The sequence below is a fragment of the Cyprinodon tularosa genome, unplaced genomic scaffold (genome assembly GCF_016077235.1).
Source record: "Cyprinodon tularosa strain WSP-4 unplaced genomic scaffold, ASM1607723v1 ctg360, whole genome shotgun sequence".
Classification (NCBI taxonomy): Eukaryota; Metazoa; Chordata; class Actinopteri; order Cyprinodontiformes; family Cyprinodontidae; genus Cyprinodon; species Cyprinodon tularosa.
In genome coordinates, this window is record NW_024039075.1 from 114,513 (window position 1) to 139,212 (window position 24,700).

A 24,700-nucleotide genomic window follows, 5' to 3' on the forward strand; every position below is an offset into this window, starting at 1 on the left:
AAATACCATAAAGGCTCAAAGTGGTATAGACACTCTTTGTATTGCTAAATACATTTATACCAGAAAAGGAGGAAGTGAAACATGCAGGTTCATCTCAGGAAATTATGAAATATATATGTATATAATTTTTTTTTAATAATTTAATGAGCCTCATAACCCATTTCACATCGGGTATTTGTATTTAAACTATTAAAGGATTGTTAAAGAGAATTGAGAGGCCTAGAATTACACAATGGAAAGATTTTTTATCCCTTGGATATGCTTTAGTGGACCTTCAAACTTCAAGCCAAAACGTAAAAAAGTTGTTTTTTTATAACTGCTACAGATAGAATTTTTGGAATTGTTTATTTTTTTGTTGGCTATATAGCTTCAGGTTTTTTCAAAAAAATAATATTTTTAAGTGTTTGAAAAGAAAAAAAAATCGAAGCAACCACTGGCATTAATCTTTATGTTGGTATAGCAAAACTGATTTGTAGGTCATGACATAACTAAAATTAAATCATATTAAAACTTAGTAAATATTTGTTTAAAACGCATGATTTATATTAGGTTTAAACTGTTATAAAGGTCAACCTAACTTCATCCATGCATTACAACACGAACACCACGCCCATATAATACTCGTCCCTTATTGGACGGTTTGATCTTACGTATAACCTATATTATTCTCTGATTGGCTACTACACATCGGAACTTACCGACGTGGGGGGTGGTTATAACTGACAAGGAAGTGAAGTCGAACTAGTAGGACTAGTTTGCAAGGATTGACATGATGTTGACTATTTTATTCATTGCTTTTATAGTTTTGGTCATATTTACACTTAAATATGTATTCGGCAGCTCAGGGCCGAACCCCTTCGCGAACGACTGTCGCGAGCCTTTAAAAGAGAAGGTTTACGACAAGAAAGAGAAAAACAAAGTCCTGAAACAGGGTGAGTCTATTTATGCAGACTGAGATTTTACGATCTAGAAACTGCATATATAATCGGAGTAGAAAACTATGCAAGCGTTGAAATAGCTACTTTGTTTTGCAAAAATATGTATAAATACATTAGACCATGATTTTGCTGCAAATCAAAAGTTTGCTAACCAAAACGTGCTTTAGATAAAACACCAAAGCTGTGAGATGTGAGTTATTATAAACATGGGAAATGTAAAAAAAAAAAAAAAAAAAAAGTTAAAAATGATGTTTATATTAAATCTATAATTAAACATAGGCTTATGAATATGTACTTTTATCTCCCTTTTTAACCACTGCTATGTTTCTTAATCAAATGTCTTTATCTGCAGGTTTCCTGGCCAGTAAGGTACCAGACAACCTGGATGCAGTGATCATTGGCAGTGGGGTGGGTGGACTTGGGCTGGCTGTGCTGCTGGCCAAAGTTGGAAAGAAGGTTCTGGTTCTGGAGCAGCATGATCGGGCTGGGGGATGCTGCCACACGTTCACAGAGAAGGGCTTTGAATTTGATGTTGGTGAGATGATTGTTTCATACCCTGCTAAATATGCAAAAAATAAATAAATAAATAAACAAAAATTCTGATCAGAGTTTTGTGATGTTGTAGGTATCCACTACATCGGTGACTTGTTGGACCACAAGCCCTTTCGCTGTATGTTAGACCAGATGACTAATGGACAGCTGGAGTGGGAGAAGCTGGAGAACCCGTTTGATCACGTTATTCTGGGACCTCCTGAAAACCGGCGCTCGTACCCCATCTACAGCGGCAGCGCTCGCTTCTCTGAGGAGCTGAAGAAGCGCTTCCCTGGAGAGGAGAAAGCCATCGATGAGTTCCTAAAGCTGGCGAAGGTAGGGTCCTTTAGTATATGCATGGATTTAGTATATGCATACATACACATACTAGACTATACTAGTATGTGTATGTATGCATATACTAAATCCATCGTCAAAAGAAATAACTTCTCAGTCTTCATTATTTATTAGTTTCAGTCTTTGACTTTCTATGCAAATGCAACAATAACCGTATTTAGATCTTAACTGCCATCTATTAAAAAGCTCTTTTAAGATCACAACATCAATATAAAAAGATCAAAATATTGATGGTGAAGATTCTCAGTCTTCTAGGTCATAGTTATTCCAAAAAAGTAAAAAAAAAAAAAAAAAAAAAATCCACTGGACTTTGTTTCCAAGTTTAAAGATTCCAAGAAGGACGGGAAGTGAAACATCTTCAAATTTGAAAAAAACAAAGTCCAGTGGATTGTTTTTTTTTTTAAATGTTTTGGAGTCAAAATATTAAATATATCAAAGTACATGTTAGACAGAAATGGAACAAGGTTTGTGTGTAATTTCCCATTTATAAACGATGTAACAAAAATAAAAATATAAAACACAACTTGGCAGATTTCAGTCTTTGAACTTCTTTATAAATCTGTGACTGAAAATCCTAAAAAACAGAAAAAACAAAAAGTAATATACAAGTTCAGATCATTTAACAATTTAACCTATAAACTACGGTTGGTGCAAAACCGGTTAAGATTTTTTTTGTTCATATTTATTGCAACTGTTAATTATTCATTAATAGTTCAAGGACAATTTCTCCTTTTTTTCCTTCACAAAAACAACAAAAATGATTTTTTTTTTTCTGCTTACAAAAAAGTAACCCGGTAACTTATACTTGAAGTAAAATTTTGACGGGATACATTTTACTTTTGATTCACATTTTGTAATGGTAACTTTTCTTGAATTTGAGTAATTTAAAAAAGTAATATGAATTACTTTATTTTTTTTGCTCTCTTTTTTTTTTGCTCTCTTTCCACCTCTGCATTACACCAAGTACTGTGCACGATGGCGAGCGCCTGGTGGCCGGGCTTTTACCCATGGGGCCCGGCCGGGCTCAGCCCGAAGAGGAAACATGGGTCCCCCCTTACATGGGCCCACCACCCGTGAGAGGGGCCATAGGGGTCGGGTGCAATGTGTGTTGGGTGGCGGCCGGGGGAGGGGACCCTGGTGGTCCGATCCTCTGCTGCAGAAGCTGGCTCTTGGGACGTGGAATGTCACCTCGCTGGTGGGGAAGGAACCGGAGCTAGTGTGTGAGGCTGAGAGGTTCCGGCTAGAAATAGTCGGTCTCACCTCAACGCATGGTTCTGGTTCTGGAACCAGTCTCCTTGAGAGGGGCTGGACATACTTCCACTCTGGAGTTGCCCACGGTGAGAGGCGCCGGGCAGGAGTGGGCATACTTGTTGCCCCCCATCTCGGCGCCTGTACGTTGGGGTTTACCCCGGTGAACGAGAGGGTAGCCTCCCTCCGCCTACGGGTGGGGGGACGGGTTCTGACTGTTGTCTGTGCTTACGGGCCGAACAACAGTTCAGATTACCCACCCTTCTTGGAGTCCTTAGAGGGGGTACTGGAGGGTGCCCCTCCTGGGGACTCCCTTGTTTTGCTGGGAGACTTCAACGCTCACGTGGGCAATGACAGTGAGACCTGGAGGGGCGTGGTTGGGAGGAATGGCCGCCCTGATCTGAACTCGAGTGGTGTTCTGTTGTTGGACTTCTGTGCTCGTCATGGATTGTCCATAACGAACACCATGTTCAAGCATAAGGGTGTCCATATGTGCACATCGCACCAGGACACCCTAGGCCGCAGTTCGATGATCGACTTTGTCATCGTTTCGTCGGACTTGCGGCCGTATGTCTTGGACACTCGGGTGAAGAGAGGTGCTGAGCTTTCCACTGACCACTACCTGGTGGTGAGTTGGCTCCGGTGGTGGGGGAGGATGCCGGTCAGACCTGGCAGGCCCAAACGTGTTGTGAGGGTCTGCTGGGAACGTCTGGCGGAGTCCCCTGTTAGGCGGAGCTTTAACTCCCATCTCCGGCAGAACTTCGAACACATCCCGGGGGAGGTGGGGGACATTGAGTCCGAGTGGACCATGTTCCGTTCCTCCATTGTCGAGGCGGCTTATCTGAGCTGCGGCCGCAAGGTTGTCGGTGCCTGTCGTGGCGGCAACCCTCGAACCCGTTGGTGGACACCTCCGGTGAGGGATGCTGTCAGGTTGAAGAAGGAGGCCTATCGGGCCTTTTTGGCCTGTGGGACTCCGGTATCAGCTGATGGGTACCGGCGGGCGAAGCGGCATGCGGCTCGGATGGTTGCTGAGGCAAAAACTCGGGTGTGGGAGGAGTTTGGAGAGGCCATGGAGAAAGACTTCCGCACGGCTCCGAAGCGATTCTGGTCCGCCATCCGGCGTCTCAGGAGGGGGAAGCGGTGCAGCACCAACACTGTTTATAGTGGGGATGGTGTGCTGCTGACCTCGACTCGAGACGTTGTGGGTCGGTGGGCGGAATACTTCGAAGACCTCCTCAATCCCACCAACATGTCTTCCATTGAGGAAGCTGAGCCTGGGGACTCTGGGCTGGGCTCTCCAGTCTCTGTGGGCGAGGTCGCCGAGGTGGTTAAAAAGCTCCTCGGTGGCAGGGCCCCGGGGGTGGATGAGATCCGCCCGGAGTTCCTCAAGGTCCTGGATGTTGTGGGGTTGTGTTGGCTGACACGACTCTTCAACATTGCATGGACATCGGGGGCAGTCCCCCTGGATTGGCAGACTGGGGTGGTGGTCCCCCTATTCAAAAAGGGGGACCGGAGGGTGTGCTCCAATTACAGGGGAGTCACACTCTTAAGCCTCCCCGGCAAGGTCTATTCGGGGGTGCTGGAGAGGAGGGTCCGTCGGATAGTCGAACCTCGGATTCAGGAAGAGCAGTGTGGTTTCCGTCCTGGTCGTGGAACGCTGGACCAGCTCTACACCCTCAGCAGGGTCCTGGAGGGTGCATGGGAGTTCGCCCAACCAGTCTACATGTGCTTTGTGGACTTGGAGAAGGCGTTCGACCGTGTCCCTCGGGGGGCCCTGTGGGGGGTTCTCCGGGAGTACGGGGTGCCGGGCCCTTTGATACGGGCTGTCAGGTCCCTGTATGACCGGTGTCAGAGTCTGGTCCGCATTGCCGGCAGTAAGTCGGGCTTGTTTCCAGTGAGAGTTGGACTCCGCCAGGGCTGCCCTTTGTCACCGATTCTGTTCATTACCTTCATGGACAGAATTTCTAGGCGCAGCCAAGGTGTTGAGGGGATCCGTTTTGGTGGCCTTAGGATTGCGTTTCTGCTTTTTGCAGATGATGTGGTCCTGTTGGCTTCATCAAGTCGTGATCTGCAGCTCTCGCTGGATCGGTTCGCAGCCGAGTGTGAAGCGGCCGGGATGGGGATCAGTGCCTCCAAATCCGAGGCCATGGTCTTGAGCCGGAAAAGGGTAGAGTGCCTTCTCCGGGTCAGGGGGGGTGTCCTGCCCCAAGTGGAGGAGTTTAAGTATCTTGGGATCTTGTTCACGAATGAGGGAAGAAGGGAGCGGGAGATCGACAGGCGGATTGGTGCAGCGTCTGCCGTGAAGCGGGCGCTGTACCGGTCCGTCGTGGTGAAGAGAGAGCTGAGTCAAAAAGCGAAGCTCTCGATTTACCGGTCGATCTACGTTCCTACCCTCATCTATGGTCATGAACTCTGGGTCATGACCGAAAGAACGAGATCGCGGATACAAGCGGCCGAAATGGGTTTCCTCCGTAGGGTGGCTGGGCTCTCCCTTAGAGATAGGGTGAGAAGCTCGGTCATCCGGGAGGGACTCGGAGTAGAGCCGCTGCTCCTCCACGTCGAGAGGAGCCAGTTGAGGTGGCTTGGGCATCTGTTTAGGATGCCTCCTGGACGCCTCCCTGGTGAGGTGTTCCGGGCACGTCCCACCGGGGGGAGGCCCCGGGGAAGACCCAGGACACGCTGGAGAGACTATGTTTCTCGGCTGGCCTGGGAACGCCTTGGGGTTCCTCCTGAAGAGCTGGAAGAAGTGGCTGGGGAGAGGGAAGTCTGGGCCTCCCTTCTTAAGCTGCTGCCCCCGCGACCCGACCCCGGATAAGCGGAGGAAGATGGATGGACTGTGCATGAGCTAGATTACTCCATCCACTCTCTGGGTTCTATTAACCACAAAAAAATATATATATATTTTTTTCCCATGTTACAACTACAAACTTCAGATTTTTTTTTTTTTATTGTTTCATTTTTTAGGGAGAATATTTTGTGTCTACTATTTGGATAAAACTCCAGTCCCAACAATTCATTCATTAGCAGGACTCTGTAGGGCGTGATTGCATGGTGAGAAAGCAATTGCTTTCAAGTTTTATAAATAAAGATTATTGTAAAAACTTGTGTTTCCTAGTCAAAGCTTTTAATAAAAGTCAAGTTTTTGAATAGTGTCCCTATTAGTTTTGATAATTTAGATCACAGTCTGTCCTTAGAGGCCAGCATCCTGCAAGTTTGAGATGTTTCCTTGCTTCAGTTTATCGCTGAAATGCAGTCGCATAAATCAGAAAAGGCCTTTTGTGTATGCAGAAAAACTCTGTGATGTTTGAGTTCAGCTCATGAAACACTGGAGAAACAACGCTGCTATGGTTTCATCTGAAACCATAGCAGCTGCGTTACCAAGTGCATTCCCTGCTGGAAGACTGTAACCATCCGTCTTTGTTTTGTCTGCAGAAAACCGGCCGGGGAGTCTGGGTCCTGGCTCTGCTCAAACTCTGCCCTTTACCTTTGGCTAAGTTTCTGATCCACACCGGTCTTGTCAAACGTCTGTCCTTCTTCTTTAAAATGGCACCACGCAGCCTGACAGAGGTGGTCAATGAACTGACTGAGAACAAGGACCTCAGAGCTGTCTTTACCTACATCTTTGGCACCTATGGTACGTCTACTGATGGTTTATTTTTCTTTTGTCATTATTGTTGCTGTCCTCCTTACTGTAACTCATCATTTTTTCCCATTTATTATATTGGGATATTCTTGTCTTAAACAGTATGTATCCAAAGGTCCTTTTTATTGATTTCTTATAAGCAAATCTAAGCCTTCCCCTGCTCATCTTCACCTAAGAAATTCATTAAGTGTTGAGATTTATTTGAGCTATATCATTCAATTGTAGTCAAACTCCTTTAACCTTCAGAATTTTGTCCCTTTGCAACCAAAATCAAAACTGTTTCACTGAGTTTATATGCGGTAGACCGGCACAAATGAGCATTTAATTGTGGCAGTGATTTAAAAAAGGAAAGAAAAACAAAATTAAATGCATGTTTTCCATAATTCTATACTACAAATAAAAAATGGCTGAAACTGCATGCTCATAAATCAGGGTGGGGGTGACTTACAAACAATATTGACCTAAATATGACACCCACTACATTTCACCTGCAGGTAACATACCAAAAGATGCCAGCTTCGCCATGCACAGTCTACTAGTCACCCACTATCTAAGCGGGGCCTGGTATCCAAAGGGTGGCAGCAGTGAGATCGCCTACCACATGATTCCAATCATTGAAAAGGCAGGGGGCGCTGTTCTGGTTCGAGCTCCAGTCAACCGTATCTTGTTCAACAATAAGAACGAAGCTTGTGGTGAGTTTAACTTCATGAGTTAATAAAGCAGATTCATAGATGAGATGAACCTATAGTTTCCTCTTCTGTTTTCAGGTGTGAGTGTGTTAAAAGGTCAGGAGGAGGTGCATGTTCATGCTCCTATGGTAATTTCTAATGCGGGTATCTTCAATACCTACGAAAAGCTACTGCCTAAGGAGCTCCGGGCCATGCCAGGTCAGACAGCATTTACACTGATCACAAAACGTCTTCCTTGCTTTTGTTTCTAGGTATTTAATCAGCAGCTTTCTGCTATTATCCTGTATTGCAGATGTCCAGAAGCAGCTCAGTATGGTCAAGCACGGTGAAGGAGGCCTGAGCATCTTTGTGGGTTTAAATGGAACCAAGGAGGAGCTGGGCCTGAAAGCAAACAACTATTGGATCTTTGCTGAGAACAATTTTGACGAGCTGTAGGTTTTCACTTTTATTTCGTATGAGATTAATGCTTGAACTTAGCATTCAGTCAAGAGGACAATACAGGTCCTTCTCAAAATATTAACATATTGTGATGAAGTTCATTATTTTCCATAATGTAATGATTTTTTACTTTTTGGCTGTTCTGGAGTTAAATACAGATACTATGAGCTCTTTGCTACCAGATGACGTAAAGTCACGCATTTCCAAGATGTTTGTCCTTCATGCAAATGTTAGATATACAGGCTATCAGGGGCTGGCAGCTTTTGGTATAACTACATCACGGTTATCTGTTTATTACAGGGTGGAGAAGTACATGAATGAGGAGAGGGAAGAGGCTTCTAAAAAGATACCTCTGCTGTTTGTTGCTTCACCATCAGCCAAGGATCCATCATGGGAGGAGAGATCACCAGGTACCGCTAGAAGAGTTTAGGATGGCCCGCTCATATGGATGCATCCATCATTCCTTTATTTATTTTTTTTCTTCTAGGGAAGTCGACTTTGAGCCTGGTCAGTTTTGCTAAATACTCCTGGTTCGAGGAGTGGAAGGATGGAAAAGTGACAAACAGAGGGGGCGACTACAAAGAGCTGAAACAGGCGTTCATTGACTCCGCGCTGGATGTGGTGATGGACGTTTTTCCCAAGATCACCAGAGACAAGGTACAAGTTCTTCATTTATGTCCAAAAACGCCAAGCAGGAACTTTCTTCTGCTGTAGGAGTGTTAAAGAAAAGCCTACGTCATTAAAATAAAATGCTTTAACTTGAAGCAATGCAGCTATACCCAGTGACTGTCAGTCTCTAGGCTTTATTTCTTGTATGGATTCTTGTGTGGAAAGAAACAAAATATTTTTTTTTGGTCTTGATTTACAACTAGCAACTGACTTGTAATTGTTTTAACATGTGGAACTGAATCAGAATCATCCCTTTTTTCCATAAACTAACAACCATTCAAAGTCCTGTCAGCGATTTTTCAGTCCATGCAGTCTCCAGGTGCTTCTTGGGGAAGAGATTAAAAAGTCGTACACAACCGGTGTGTTCAGGCCTTTAAGTAATGGTCTCAGGCTCCATTCTTTGTGTCTGTTCCTGCAGATTTTGAATTGGTTCCTGTTCCAATACATCTGACTTCAATATTGGTTCTTTATTAGACTGCATTCTAATGAAGCAGTGGATGGTTTTAGTTTCTTTACAGTACAATAGTTAACAATTTTTAAGTAGTTTTATTTGTAAAACTATCTTTTTTTTTTTTTTGTAATACATAATCAGGTCGCTGTCATTTTTAGTCAGTTTATCGTGTTTTTGCAGATCGAGTACGTGGATGCTGGAACCCCCATCACTAACACACACTACATCGGAGCACCCAAAGGTGAGATCTACGGGATGGACCATGGCATCGCCCGTTTCAGCCCTGAGCTCAACGCTTTGATTAGACCTCAGACTCCTGTGAAGAACCTCTATCTGACAGGTGAGTCCTACACTGCCAGAAGATTCAAACCGATGCCATCCTTCTGCTTTAGTCACACCTGTTGCCTTGTTGCGTGTGCTGTTTACAGGCCAGGATGTGTTTTTGTGCGGTTTTGCTGGCGCCCTCGCCGGAGCGCTCACCTGTGGCTCGGTCCTCCTCAACCGCAACCTCCACCTGGATGCCATCGGCTTGGCAAAGACAACAAAATATATGAAGAACAAGCTGAAAGACGAGTAGCTACTCTTGTTTACCATGTTTCAACGTATTCTTCAGGTTGGCTAAGCAGCTGTTGTTTAATCAGTGGACGGTGAAGTCCAACGTCTGGATTTCCAAAGGGTGCAGGTTGGATCATGTCATCTGGGGAAATGGTTTGTTTATAAATGTTAGTTTACTAAAAGGTAGTCACTCTATTGCCCCTGAAGAGAATGCAGTTTCCGGTCCTGAAGAAGCAGCAAACTAATCAAAAAACTAACAGGAAATACAAAGCTATGTTAAGTTAAAAATACAAACAAACCAGTGCTTGGAGAATAATGTTTTTATGGATCGTAATGCTCTGCACTTATCTGCCTCTGTTTCTTGACCTCAGAGATGCAGAACAAAGTCTTAGTGCAGAGGTTGGTTCTGGATTCCCATAGCTGGCCTTCTTTCTGCACAATCTGCTGCTTTTAAATCAATAGGAGGTCTGGAAATTTACTGACCACTTTCACCTCTGTTTCATTTTGTAGAGCACCAAATTGTAACTTCTTTAAACCAGGCAATAATGAGAGATGTTCACACATTTATAAAGATTCTTAAAATCACACTTTGGCCCTTTTTATTTTCTTTTTTTGTCTGGTTTTGGGTGAAATGACTTACTAAAATGAAATATACAGTGTCAAACTAATAATAACCATGCGGTCTGTGAGTTAAGTAATGTGTCGGTGAGTAACATACACAGCAGAGGTTAGAGGAAAGATCCCTGATGCTGTTAAGTCTCACTGTTTGAGGCCTGTATGTTCAGAAACTCAACAGTTTAACTGATGTTGGCTTCTTAATGAGATGAAGGCCTTTCCAAGACTATTGGTCTCTGTTCAGGAGGCCTGCTTGTAGCCAGTTGAATGCTGTGGCATTGGCATAAGCTATGGAAATAAATCTGTCAAATAATTTAACAGTCTGCCTCTGGTGTTTTCGCATTGTTCTTATTTACCTTAGTAATGATAGAACATATTCTCCAAATATTAACCACACAGCTGATTTTAAGCTTTGTTAATTCCTTATTTATTTTTATTGAAGGCAATTGGCCTATATTCTTTCAATGTTTGCATGTTGTTCAATGAGGCTGTAAGATGGTATCCATGACAACAGTACTGTCAAGAGCTTTTGCTTAACGCAGAGGTGACAGTTTCTGTAAGGAAACTCCTTTACATGTTCCTTCTGCTCGTTCAACCTGCATGTTTCAGCTCGTCAAATAAATGTTTCTGTCAAAGACGACTTTAATGAACACAAAATGCAGTTTTCCAGTGATAACTATAAGGAAAAAAGGTTATCACGGTAAGTTTTAATAGGTATCAAACAGCACTTACTTATCTAGTTAATCAATCTCACCTTTGATCACAACAACAGCTGACAAAAAGTCATCCTGTATGTGGAGTAATTCTGTCCCACTCCTTGTTTAGGGGGACATCCCTCTGGACGGGTTTCTGAGAATTAAGGCCCTGCTCTTTTTTCCACTGGAACAATTTCATTTGAATGAGAAGTTTTGTTTTTTAATATTCTTCATTTCTTCAGAAAGGTTCAATTTAATCTTTTCTATAGCTCTCTTTGAAATCATTTACGGCAGTACATTTAGGATTTAAACCATCTTATCTGGATTGCATTTTTCTCTTTATAAATAAAAGCACATCTTATATAAAGCATTGCATATAATTTCATATTTGTTATTGTTGTCTAATAATATATTTTTCTAATGATCCTAAATATTTGCTTGGTTTTCTATGCTCTCAGTAGTACAAAGCTTAATAAACCTGCAACTGAAAAAAGTCCATCTCCTGTAAATAAATGCCAAGATACTTCCATCCATCCGTTTTCTGTCATGCTTAATCCCAAGTGGATTTGCGAGGGGTCCTGGTGCCTATCTCCAGCTGTCTACGGGCGAGAGGTGAAGTACACCTGGACAGGTTGCCAGTCCATTGCAGGGCAACACAGACAAACAGGACAAACAACCATTCACACACACACCCGAAGAAAACTTTAGAGAAACCAATTAACCTAACATTCATGTATAATACTGTGGGAGGAAGCTGGAGTACAGAAGAGTACAGCGGCAGTGCTATCACTGCACCATTGAGCAGCCAGCAGGCTACCATACACTTTCCTTAATCCATCTTGTGTAGGTCAGACTCAGAACCATTTCCCCCTTTCTAGATAAGCATGAATATGCCCCATCAAAGACTGTGAATGGGGTGTACTATCTGCTTGTTAAAAAGCCAAGATTGAAGCTCTGTGTTTTAATCCTGTAAAGAGTAGATTTAATATGCATTAAGATTTTATTATTACATACATTATCAAATGAACAGTTTGATAGCTTTATATATATATATATATATATTGTGTATGTATATATATATATATATATATATATATATATATATATATTTTTTTTTTTTTTTTTTTAACAACAAACTCTATACTGTATAGGAATATTATGTAGTTAAAAACACTCAACACAACACTATGTAAAAAAAAAAAAATGCCTTTGAGATGTTATTTAGTGTCTTTTATTGTGATTAGAGTCAAGTTTACCAAAACAGTGATTCAGATTCTTTAATCGGTTACCGTCACGTGACAGTAACCGTGCACTCTGATTGGCTACTGTCCTGGTAGAGGGGCGTTATTCTATGAAGGGGAAAACAACAGCGCAGTTTGTTTAATTAACGCAGTAAAGAGAAGTTTGATGCAATGTTGATTTTATTCATAGTTTGCGGTCTTTCGGTCATATTTATACTTAAATATGTTTTCGGTGGTTCAGAGCCGAACCCTTTTGGGAAGGACTGCCGAGAACCGCTGAAAGAGAAAGTTTACGACAAGAAAGAGAAAAATAAAGTGTTGAAGCAAGGTGAGTCTATTAATGACATTTTTGACAGGTACAGAAATGTCAACCAACATTAGCGTATATATAATTAAACTCTATGTGGAATTGGAATAAATTTGATATGAAACTTATTTGAACAGACCTAAGAATTTAAGGGGAATGTTTTGTAATTTTTTACATTTATTTTTAATTATATTTTTTGTATGTAGTCACGTTTGTTATAGCATTTGTCTGATTTGTTGAACTTATTCAAATGCAAACACTCATTCTATAAATGTTCTATGAATAAAACATTTTATTTGATAATTTGTACAAACTGCTCTTTATCTGAAAATAAAGCTCCATTAGAATGCAAATTGTAGCTTGTTATAACAATGGGTGTTTAGTTTTGTAAATAAATTATATCAGTTCTGTCTGGTTGTAGTTTTTACAGAAAAAAGGCTTTAAATAATAATTTTTGCTTGATATTATTTTGCCTTGTGGTATATTTTTGTTTTTTCTTCTTTTTTTTTTAAACCATTATTTGTTCTTTATCTGCAGGTTTCCTGGCCAGTAAGGTACCAGACAACCTGGATGCAGTGATCATTGGCAGTGGTGTGGGTGGACTTGGGCTGGCTGTGCTGCTGGCCAAAGTTGGAAAGAAGGTTCTGGTTCTGGAGCAGCATGATCGGGCTGGGGGATGCTGCCACACGTTCACAGAGAAGGGCTTTGAGTTTGATGTCGGTGAGATGATTGTGTGCTTCCCACCCTCTTCAAAAATATCAGAAAATCTTTACATAAGGGTTTTTCATATGGTTTCTATTTGACTGATTCAATCATAGGAATCCACTATGTCGGTGAACTGTCGGAACACACTCCTCTCCGCTGCATGCTGGACCAGATGACCAACGGGCAGCTGGAGTGGGAGCCTCTGGAGGATGCGTACGACCACGTCATTCTGGGACCTCCTGAAAACCGGCGCTCCTACCCCATCTACAGTGGCAGCGCTCGCTTCCCTGCGGAGCTAAAGAGGCGTTTTCCTGGAGAGGAGAAGGCCATCGATGAGTTCATGAGGCTGGTGAAGGTAGATCTATGTGATGTCTCTCTAGTTTGAAAGGGTTTTATCATTCCAGTCGTAAATGCCTTTTCTCCCAGTGTACTTTGGCTAAGACTCATTTTATAATTCAGATTTGTTTGACGTTGGTTCATCAAAATCAAAGGTCAGAGTTAATGGTAAGGGCAGTTTTAATCTGTTCCAGGCGTATCATTACAGATAAGTAACTCCTGCTTTGATGCTCACTTTAGTTTAACACTAAGATAACTATTGATGGTACAAATTAAAACTCCTAATCTTTTTCTTTACATTTCCGGATCACATCCCTGGAAGATGATAGACCTAATATAATTTTTTTTTTTTTAAATAATGCAATTAAGTTTTTTTTTTTACAAATGAAAATTTAAATAACATTTTGGTAAACTCATGGTCTTAAGAAGTTGTAGGTGATGGTAAAGTGGGAAACTTTCCTCGAGCAAACAAATAAGAGCTTTTTAAACTAAACCCGCAGTGTGTAGTGTGATAAATTAACGTAGGATCATCATATAAATGGGATATAAGTGAATAAATGTAAATGTCCATACCGCTCTCCTGTAACTGTCTCTGTGTGTTTGTGCTTCGTCTGTAGAAAACTGAGTTTGGCGCATGGCTCCTTGCTGTGCTCAAACTCTGCCCCTTACCTTTGGCTAAGTTTGTGATCCACACCGGCCTCGCCAAACATCTCTCTTTCTTCTTTAAAATGGCGCCACGCAGCCTGACAGAGGTGGTCAATGGGCTGACTGAGAACAAGGAGCTGAGGGCTGTTTTTACCTACATCTTTGGCACCTACGGTACACCCAGCTGTGTTTAGGAGATGACTTCATTCACAGACGTGCTGCTTATCTGTTTTTTCTGGATCTTTAGGTAAAAGGCCAAAAGATGCCAGCTTCGCCATGCACAGTATACTGATCACTCACTACCTAAGTGGCGCCTGGTATCCAAAGGGTGGCAGCAGTGAGATCGCCTACCACATGATTCCAATCATTGAAAAGGCAGGGGGCGCTGTTCTGGTTCGAGCTCCAGTCAACCGTATCTTGTTCAACAATAAGAACGAAGCTTGTGGTGAGTTTAACTTCATGAGTTTATAAAGCACTTTCATAGATGAGATGAACTATATTTTCTTCTTCTGTTTTCAGGTGTGAGTGTGTTAAAAGGTCAGGAGGAGGTGCATGTTCATGCGCCTATGGTCATTTCTAATGCTGGTATCTTCAATACCTACGAAAAGCTACTGCCTAAGGAGCTCCGGGCCATGCCAGGTCAGACAGCATTAATGGATTGTCATACAGGTGCTGGTCATAAAATTAGAATATCATGAAAAAGTAGATTGATTTCAGTAATTCCATTTAAAAAGTGAAACTTGTATATTATATTCATACATTACATACAAACTCATATATTTCAGATGTTTATTTTGTTTAATTTTGATGATTACAAATGACAACAAATGAAAATCTCAAATTCATCATATCAGAAAATTAGAATATTGTGAAAAGGTTCAAAATTGATGGCCCCTGGTGCCACACTCTAATCAGCTAATTAACTCAAACCACCTGCAAAAGCCTTTAAATGGTCTTTCAGTCTAGTTCTATAGGCTACACAATCATGGGGAAGACTGCTGACTTGACAGTTGTCCAAAAGACGACCATCGACACCTTGCACAAGGAGGGCAAGACACAAAAGGTCATCGCTAAAGAGGCTGGCTGTTCACAGAGCTCAGTGTCCAAGCACATTAATAGAGAGGCGAAGGGAAGGAAAAGATGTGGTCGAAAAAAGTGTACAAGCAAGAGAGATAACCGCACCCTGGAGAGGATTGTGAAACAAAACCCATTCAAAAATGTGGGGGAGATTCACAAAGAGTGGACTGCAGCTGGAGTGAGTGCTTCAAGAACCACCACACACAGACGTATGAAAGACATGGGTTTCTGCTGTCGCATTCCTTGTGTCAAGCCACTCTTGAACCACAGACAGCGTCAGAAGCGTCTTGCCTGGGCTAAAGAGAAACAGGACTGGACTGCTGGTGAGTGGTCCAAAGTCATGTTCTCTGATGAAAGTAAATTTTGCATTTCCTTTGGAAATCAAGGTCCCAGAGTCTGGAGGAAAAGAAGAGAGGCACTTCATCCACGTTGCTTGAAGTCCAGTGTAAAGTTTCCACAGTCAGTGATGGTTTGGGGTGCCATGTCATCTGCTGGTGTTGGTCCATTGTGTTTTCTGAGGTCCAGGGTCAACGCAGCCACATACCAGGAAGTTTTAGAGCACTTCATGCTTCCTGCAGCTGACCAACTTTTTGGAGATACAGATTTAATTTTCCAACAGGACTTGGCACCTGCACACAGTGCCAAAGCTACCAGTACCTGGTTGAAGGACCATGGTATCCCTGTTCTTAATTGGCCAGCAAACTCTCCTGACCTTAACCCCATAGAAAATCTATGGGGTATTGTGAAGAAGAAGATGCAATACACCAGACCCAACAATTCAGAAGAGCTAAAAGCCACTATTAGAGCAACCTGGGCTATCATAACACCTGAGCAGTGCCACAGACTGATCGACTCCATGCCACGCCGCATTGCTGCAGTAATACAGGCCAAAGGAGGCCCAACTAAATACTGAGTGCTGTACATGCTCATACTTTTCATGTTCATACTTTTCAGTTGGCCAACATTTCTATAAATCCTTTGTTTTTATTGGTCTTCAGTAATATTCTAATTTTCTGATATGATGAATTTGAGATTTTCATTTGTTGTCATTTGTAATCATCAAAATTAAACAAAATAAACATCTGAAATATATGAGTTTGTATGTAATGTATGAATATAATATACAAGTTTCACTTTTTAAATGGAATTACTGAAATCAATCTACTTTTTCATGATATTCTAATTTTATGACCAGCACCTGTAGTGTCCTGCAAAAATATTCAGACTCTTTAAACTTTTTAAATGTTGTAGTCACAACCACAAACTTGGTAGAGCAGCTCAAAGCACTGCATAAACTTAACCTGAAGGGTGAAAACATAGATGGCTTTATTTTCTTTATTGAAAAATGTTCATCCATCAGTGGTATCTATTAGTCTTTTCTAGGGGTGTAAATAATAATTGTTTTGTATCGATGCATCGATCCAACAGCCGACAATCCGATGCATCAACACGTCCGCAAGAGAATCTAATCATTTTATAAAATTCCTCCGGTCTATTTTTATCCATTTGCTCCTGGACGTAATTCTGACTCCTGTGCTGCGGTGGCGCTAAACCTATTTTGCCCTCCTACCTCGCTTCCTTTAGGCACTACCCTCTTTCCGCTTCCACACACACTCGCGTAAACACAGATGCAGCTTTCATTGATTTATTTCAAATTTGACACATTGTCTAGCCTGTAAGGTAAAACAAATTACTCAATTAATTGAATCGAATCGTATTGTGCTGTATTCTTGAGTATCGAAAATAATCGAATCGTTGGGTCAGGAAATTGATACTGAATCGAATCGCCATGATGGGTGTGATTTACACCCGTAGTCTTTTCATTTACTCGTATTTTTCTAGTAAACCTAATTTGCTAGCTTGGGTTGAATAATTGAAGCTACAAATGTATAATCATTGGGTCTTATGCAAAAAACATTTTTCGTATTCTTGTAAATTTCTCTTAAATTTTCTCCTACCGTGGGCTTTTACGAACTCGACATGTTAGATTCAATTCAGTTTATTTATATAGCGCCAATTTACAACGCATGTCATCTCAAGGCACTTTACAGTTCAGCCAGGTCATACAGTCAGATTCATGCAGTTTTCTATCTAAGGAAAACCAGTTGATTGCATGGACTTATTGACTCAAAGGCAATCCCTTATAATAAGCATGGTTGTAGCAACAGTGGAGAGGAAAAACTACCTTTTAACAGGAAGAAACCTCCAGCAGAACCAGGCTCAGTGTGAGCTGCCATCTGCCAAGGCCGACTGAGGTTCAAGGAGACAGAAGAAGACATAGAAAAAGAAGCAGAGGTACAAAAGGCAAAAATTCTTAACTTCAGTAAATGATTGTAAATAATCTTCGTAAATGTGATGAGCATTAGTCAGCACACATCCCAGAGAAATGTAAATCTGCCGAATTACATCCCTGCGTGAGCATGCAGGATTTTATTCATAGAAATTTCATTGAAGACGAAGATGGAAAACTAAAAAAGGTTTGCGGATCGAAGTTTGCTGACTGAGAGCTGAGCAACAGAATTAAAGAACAAGTAAAAAGCCAAGCGATGGGAAATAAATAAAAAGAGCTGTAAATGCAGTCTTTGCAAGTCGTGATCAGGCTTAAAAAGGTTCAGTTTAGGCAACTGGACGTGAAGTTTTCTAGTAGAAGTTTCACCGTTAATCCCAGAGGCTTCCTGACTTCTAAATGGTGATGGGGAGCACTGAGATTAATATAATGTAGGTGTAACAAAGAATTAGGGCGAACAAAATGTTACAGAAGTAAAAATAAATAAATAATAGTAAAAATAATATAAAAAGAAAAAAAAAATTAATCTGAAAACTGTCAGTAAAAACTAGAAATGGAGGCATCATACTACATAGAAAATATTGACAACAAACCTCTGACTTAATGAAGTCAGACACACCGAACCCAAATATTCCACATTTAGTGTAATTACAAAGCCACTGAGGTGCGATAGAGAGAAATGAATTAAAGTCTTACCATTAGAGGAGCTTTGCTGAACTTTCCATCCATTTTCTATTCCAGATGTTATTTCAATAGTACAGCAGCTTCATCTCTGACTGTTCTTTCTTTTGAAGAAATGACTAATTAAAACAGTGTCCTCTGGATACTGACATGTCGTCTGCAAGTATTGACAGATAGAATACAATTTGAATTTATAATTGCCGAGTTGCATAATATATCATGATGTAGCCTAATAAAATTGAAAATTGCTTGTCATTTAGTGAAAAATTAGATTTGGATACCTACCTAATGTGTAGGTACCTGAGAGAAGATTAGAAATAGGAGAAAAATGCTGAATGTGACATTTTTTTCCTAATTCACTCATATGAACAACTTAAAAATAGTTTGTTCGTACGAACGGTTCTTGCATGAGGCCCATTGAACATCAAACTCACTACAGATTTTATATCTGGACTTTGAACCCAAGAGTTTCCACAGTCATATCTATGCTGTTTTGAAAGGGTGTTTCATTTAAAACTATTTAGAATAATAGATTGAATAGTGATTTATGAGCTTCTCAAGTTTACAACAATATGTTTTAACTCAACTCTGGTTTAAAAAATTTCAGTACTCCATTCCTGACTGCTCTGTTTCCTTTCTTTGGCACCAATGTGTTTCAGTTTGTTCACTAATGCTAACAACCCTCTTCACAGAACAACCCGATTTATTCAGAGATACATTATAAAATATCAACTTTATTCAGTAATTATATAAGTTATGAAGCTAATTGGATACTGGATTGTATATAAGCTCTATTTAATTATACCATTCTGTAACAAATCACTCTGCCTGTCAGTCTGTTGAACATCTGGCTGGAATCAATAACTTTTCCAGGGGAATAAATAATATCACGTTTAACAAAACCCATCATTGCTATGATTCATTTTCAGCAGGATTAATAACAGAAATTCTCAGTAAGATAATGTTAATGTTAATTTCTTATTAGTTAAAATGATATATTTTCAGGTATGTTCTAACTATAATAATAAACAAATAAAAGAAACACCAAAGATAAGAACAAACAAACAATCCAGTTCTACAGATAGGAATTAAAGAGTGTTTGAAGAAAAAAAAGAAACTTCCAGAAATCTTGTATTAGCTCTAACGGCTATATCAGCCTCACTGGGTTTTCATGAAGCCTCATATGAAAAGACTTTAATTTCATCTGATTTCTTCATCTACTTTGAGAGAAAAAGTCGATGAAAGGGTTTGAAGTTTTCGTTTCTTTTCCACTTCCAGATCAAACGAGTAACAGAATCTTTCCTCTCCTCCTTTCTATTGGGAATACCAACCATTTCTTTCTGAATATCTGATTTAAAGTCTTGGCCAGTCTCAGGCGTCTCCCTACTGAATTTCCTGGGAGTGAGGGAAGGGGGTCTGTCCAACAGACTGGGATGTTTGGATCAACTTAGTTTTTCAGATCCTTACCACCTATTAATAACACCAGATTAAACACAGAAACAACACAACATCCCAGAAAAGAAAAATCTAATTTCAAAGAATATTAGCAGAACAATAAAAAGTTGGACTTGGGTGTATTTAGTAAGCGTTGCCAAAGGATGTGTGAGACATGAAGTCTATGAAAGTCTTCTCATCAAACCAGCGCTTTAGAATACCTCAAACATTTCTGTTGGTGTTCAAACAATTAATTAAAACTGTGACACAATTGTTATTGCTGCAGCAAAACAATCATCAGACAACTTAAACTATCAAGTTTTCTTTTAGTCTTGGTATAATTAAAAACGACAGGAAAATGGCTTTGAAGACCTGAAGGCTTTAGTCTGGGTGCCTGGATAAAAATGTACTTTCAAATGCTGGATCAAAGGGAATGACATGAGAAAAAATCTGAACAAGTCTTTGCTTGATTTCATTTATAGATGTTAAAGAGAAAGAGTTGAGTTAAAATGCTAATTTCTAAATTTAATCCTTTCTCACCACTTAACAGTTTTATGCTACTTTGTATTATTCTGCTCACACGCTATTTAGATAAAAATCCTAAACGGTTTAAGTTGTGATGTTCAAAACGAGAAAATGTGTTCTTTTAAGGCACAGACTATTTGCTGATTGCTTTGTTATCAATCATTTTTTAAGCAGCTTTTTCTCCAGACGTCCAGAAGCAGCTCAGTATGGTGAAGCACGGTGAAGGAGGACTGAGCATCTTTGTGGGTTTAAATGGAACCAAGGAGGAGCTGGGCCTGAAAGCCAAAAACTACTGGATCTTTGCTGAAAACAATTTTGATGAACTGTAAGCCTGTTTTCTTTTATTTTTGCCTTCTGTACTCTTTCCTTCTAAATTCAGGAATTTGAATTCTGGGTACGTCATGGGACGGTGCATCTCTCTGCAGGTCTTCTTGTGAATGTTAAAGATGCTCCGCGCAGACGCTTGTTGGTATTCATTTAACAGATGTGTCTGTTTTTATTAAAGGATGGATAAATATATGAATGAAGGGAGGGAAGAGGCTTCTAAAAAAATCCCTCTGCTGTTTGTTGGTTCCCCTTCAGCCAAAGATCCATCATGGGAGGAGAGATCGCCAGGTACCGTTCGATCAGCTCGGAGGATGGGAATGTCCCCTCATTGGGACGCAGACTTCATCCTTGTCATTTTGTTTCAAGGGAAGTCGACTTTGAGCCTGGTCAGTTTTGCCAAATACTCCTGGTTCGAGGAGTGGAAGGACGGCAAAGTGACAAACAGAGGGGACGATTACAAAGAGCTGAAACAGGCGTTCATTGACTCCGCCCTGAATGTGGTGATGGACGTTTTTCCCAAGATCACTAGAGACAAGGTACGATCTGTTTGTCCATCTGCTCCTTAACTGCTGCTTATATTTGTCACAATAGTATTTGTTTTTCTCAGGTTGCATTTTGTACATTCACCAGGAGTATTCAGGAAGGAAAATAAGTATTTGAACACCCTGCTATTCTGCAAGATCTCTGACTTAGAAATCATGGAGGGGTCTGAAATTATCATCATAGGTGCATTTCCACTGTGAGACATAATCTAAAAAGTAAAATTCCAGGAATCCCAATGTATAGATTTTTTAAACTATTTATTTGTATGATACAGCTGCAAATAAGTATTTGAACATCCGTCTATCAGCTAGAATTATGACCCTCAAAGATCTGTTAGTCTGCCTTCAAAAGGTCCACCTCCACTCCATTAATTATCCTAAATTAGATGCACCTGATTGAGGTTGTTAGCTGCATAAAGACACCTGGCCACCCAACAGTAAGAATCCAACATGGCCAAGACCAAAGAGCTGTCCAAAGATACTACAGACAAAATTGTACATCTCCACAAGGTTGGAAAGGGCTACGGGGAAATTGCCAAGCAGCTTGGTGAAAAAAGGTCCATTTCAATCATTAGAAATTGGAAGAAGCCTCGGACTGGGGCTCCATGCAAGATCTCACCTCTTGGGGTCTCAATGATCCTAAGAAAAGTGAGAAATCAGACCAGAACTACACAAGAGGAGCTGGTCAGTGACCATTTGGATGAACCAGAGGAGTCATGGGAGAAAGTCATGTGGTCAGATGAGACATGAGAGCATTGAAGATGGGTCTAGATGGGTCATCGTCCTGTTGAAAGGCCCAGCGCCTTCCAACAGGACGATGACCCAAAGCACACAGCCAGGATAACAAGGAATGGTTCTGTAGGAAGCATGTCAAGGTTCTGTTGTGGCCTAGCCAGTCTCCAGAACTGGACCCAATAGAGGATCTTCAGAGTAACCCTTAAAATCCGTTTCTCAGCGAAAACCCAGAAACCTGCCTGATCTAGAGAAGATCTGTATGGAACAGTGGGCCAAAAATCTTCCTGCAGTGTCTGCAAAGCTGGTGAAAAACTACAGGAAACATTTGACCTCTGTAATTGCAAACAAAGGCTACTGTAATGTTAACATTGATTTTCTCAGGTGTTCAAATACTTATTTGCAGCTTTATCATACAAATAAATAGTTAAAAACAATCATGCATTTTGATTTCTGGTTTTGTTTTTTGTTTTTTAGATCATGTCTTTCACAGTGGACATACACCTACGATGACAATTTCAGACCCATTCCTGATTTCTTAGTGGGAGAACCTGCAAAATAGCAGGGCGTTCAAATACTTATTTTTCTGACTATATATATGTCACTACAGGAAATGAAAGTTTATACAGCATCAGGGTCTGTGCTACAGCTGAAAAGTCATAAAATTCTAAAGTTATATCGATATAGTGGGAAACATGAGACATCGCTGATTGGATGACGGGGCCGTTTGACCCTTGAACCGGAAGTCATTCTGCCTGCTGCAGCTTTTGAAAACATGGACATTGTCGGCGCCCCAAACATAGCTGCCGTTATCCAGGAATATTTTGAATCAGGACATACATACGAGCTGATACTGGATATGCTCAAGACTAATCACGAAATTTCAGTTAGTTTGCGTACACTGAAGACACACTTAAAAGAAGCTGGACTGTTCAGACGACGCAACTTCCGGTTCAAGGGTCAAACGGCGCCGTCGTCCAATCAGCGATGTCTCATGTTTCCCACTGGTACCTACCTTTTCCGGTAGGTTAATGTAGTTGCGATTTCCTTAATGTAGTTGTGCTTTGCTTTATGTAGTTGCGATTTCCTTAATGTAGTTGCGCTTTTAGATTTGTAGTTGCAGTTTGCACTTCAGGGCCACCGTAGTATTAGGACCATTTAAAAAATAGAAATAAAAAACAGCCAGTCAGAGAGAAAAAAAGGCAATTGAATTCTAACTTTAATCTCAGAATTAAAAGTCAAGTAACTTCGGACTCTATTGCGGAATTCCAGGATTATCACTTCAAAAATTAGGAATATTACAAGTGGTCATAATTCTATGAGTATGATACAGAATTCTGAGATTAATATTAGAAATCAATAGCCTTTTTTGTTTTATTAAATTATAGTTTTTTTAAGCCGCCCTTATCCTTCTCTGTAGCAGTGACCATTAGTTTGATGCTGATTGCTCTATAGGAGAGAGATTTATTTTACAATGCCCCTCAGAGATTAAGATCAGAACTGGAACACAAAGATCTATATCCTGGGCAATTGTCATAATTGATCTAAAATCAGTCTAGCTTTCCTTGTCATAGAGAACGTTTTCCATGTGTGCAGATCGAGTACATTGATGCTGGAACCCCCATCACTAACACACACTACATTGGAGCCCCTGAAGGAGAGTTCTACGGAGTGGACCACGGCATGAGCCGGTTCAGCCCTGAAGTCAGCGCTGCAATAAGACCTCAGACTCCTCTGAAGAACCTGTACCTGACAGGTGTGTCTATCCCTTTCTATACCAACCAGAGAATAAAGATTTCCACGTCCTCCTCTTGAACTTATCCCCCTAATCGTTTTGTGTGGTTTGCAGGTCAGGATGTGTTTTTGTGCGGTTTCACCGGCGCCCTTCTCGGAGCTATTACTTGTGGCTCGGTTATTCTCAACCGCAACCTTCATGTGGATAGCTTCCTCCTGGCAATGAAGACAAAATATATTAACAAGAAGCTAAAAGACAAGTAGCTGATTTTGTTTACTGAAATCCAAAATACTGTAACACCACAGCATATGATGCAGAACTAAATGTGCAAATCCATCTCAAATAAACTTGTTTCGCTTTGAGTCTGTCAAGATTTGGTTGTGGTTTTTGAGGACCCAAATGCAGAGGCAAGGATGCAGAGGTGAGTTTCATGAAGATTTAATTGAAGGATCACAAACAACAGAGGCAGGAATCCAAAAATCCAACTTAAAATGTAACACAAACCAGAACCGTGGAGACATCAGGGCAAAAGAGCATGTGGAGTCAGGGAAAGGTGAGGAGAGACGAAAATCAAACATGTTTGATTTTCTCCCGACCGTCGTGGGTGCATACGCAAACAAGGATTTTTCTTTTTCTTCTTCCTCACAGATGTAAACACAGCAGCGTGGCAGGGGTGCAATAAGTGAACTGCAGTTCTGTCTGTAAAATTGACAGACCATAGTAGCCACATTTGCTCAGTCATGTCTTTTTTCAAACATGTCGCCTTTTCTTTTCAGGGCTTTCAGCACAAAAATGCACAAACTACCAAGGCAGAGTGGTTCACTCTAGTGAGCTTCATATTCCCCTTCTACACGTTTTGCTTCTGGATAGACGAGTCAGAGCAGCCTCGTCTCACTGCGGAGCTGAGTCCGACGTGGTTTTTAGTCGCACAGTGTGAGCAGGTAGATCGCATGAGAGCGTCGGCCGAACATAAATCGTGAGCTGTGAACTCACACTGTACGACTAACCCTGCGGTTAGTCGTACAGTGTGCACAGCAGCTGCGTGCAACGATTCAAAAAAATCGCACAGTGTATGTCCAGCTTAGCGAGCAGATTGGGAGCAGGTGTGAAGAGAGGAGTCTAGGAAGGAGCTAGGGGAAAAGGAGACCAAAACAAGAGGGCAACAAACAAAAGCAACTCAAATATAGCCAGAAAACACAACAAAATAGGAATTAAACCAATCAAACTAGAAAACATGAAGCAAAGTAAAACTGGATACTCAAAAGAAAACAGAACCAAGACTGTGATAAAGTCAGAA

General features: G+C 41.0%; 2 protein-coding genes across 2 annotated transcripts; both read left to right on the forward strand.

The window, feature by feature from the left end:
- Positions 1–713: 713 nt before the first annotated feature.
- LOC119790325 (all-trans-retinol 13,14-reductase-like) lies at positions 714–10,452 on the forward strand. Its single transcript, XM_038295841.1, has 11 exons — positions 714–932; positions 1,291–1,473; positions 1,564–1,805; positions 6,507–6,708; positions 7,212–7,409; positions 7,485–7,604; positions 7,699–7,837; positions 8,145–8,254; positions 8,332–8,501; positions 9,145–9,304; positions 9,393–10,452. Exons 1-11 carry the CDS (start codon positions 770–772, stop codon positions 9,539–9,541), a joined length of 1,836 nt encoding a protein of 611 aa, XP_038151769.1. The 5' UTR covers positions 714–769; the 3' UTR covers positions 9,542–10,452.
- Positions 10,453–12,185: 1,733 nt separating this feature from the next.
- LOC119790326 (all-trans-retinol 13,14-reductase-like) lies at positions 12,186–23,765 on the forward strand. The gene is made up of 11 exons (XM_038295842.1): positions 12,186–12,398; positions 12,915–13,097; positions 13,196–13,437; positions 14,036–14,237; positions 14,311–14,508; positions 14,583–14,702; positions 20,254–20,392; positions 20,573–20,682; positions 20,761–20,930; positions 23,265–23,424; positions 23,518–23,765. Exons 1-11 carry the CDS (start codon positions 12,242–12,244, stop codon positions 23,664–23,666), a joined length of 1,830 nt encoding a protein of 609 aa, XP_038151770.1. The 5' UTR covers positions 12,186–12,241; the 3' UTR covers positions 23,667–23,765.
- The last annotated feature ends 935 nt before the right edge of the window (positions 23,766–24,700 follow it).

Bases quoted from the DNA above. Each gene is read 5' to 3' on its own strand.
- LOC119790325 (XM_038295841.1), top strand. From the start codon at position 770: ATGATGTTGACTATTTTATTCATTGCTTTTATAGTTTTGGTCATATTT. The intron at 6,709-7,211 runs GTACGTCTACTG...TTTCACCTGCAG, and splicing joins CTACATCTTTGGCACCTATG to GTAACATACCAAAAGATGCC. The intron at 8,255-8,331 runs GTACCGCTAGAA...TTTTTCTTCTAG, and splicing joins ATGGGAGGAGAGATCACCAG to GGAAGTCGACTTTGAGCCTG.
- LOC119790326 (XM_038295842.1), top strand. From the start codon at position 12,242: ATGTTGATTTTATTCATAGTTTGCGGTCTTTCGGTCATATTTATACTT. The intron at 13,438-14,035 runs GTAGATCTATGT...CTTCGTCTGTAG, and splicing joins AGTTCATGAGGCTGGTGAAG to AAAACTGAGTTTGGCGCATG. The intron at 14,703-20,253 runs GTCAGACAGCAT...CTTTTTCTCCAG, and splicing joins GGAGCTCCGGGCCATGCCAG to ACGTCCAGAAGCAGCTCAGT.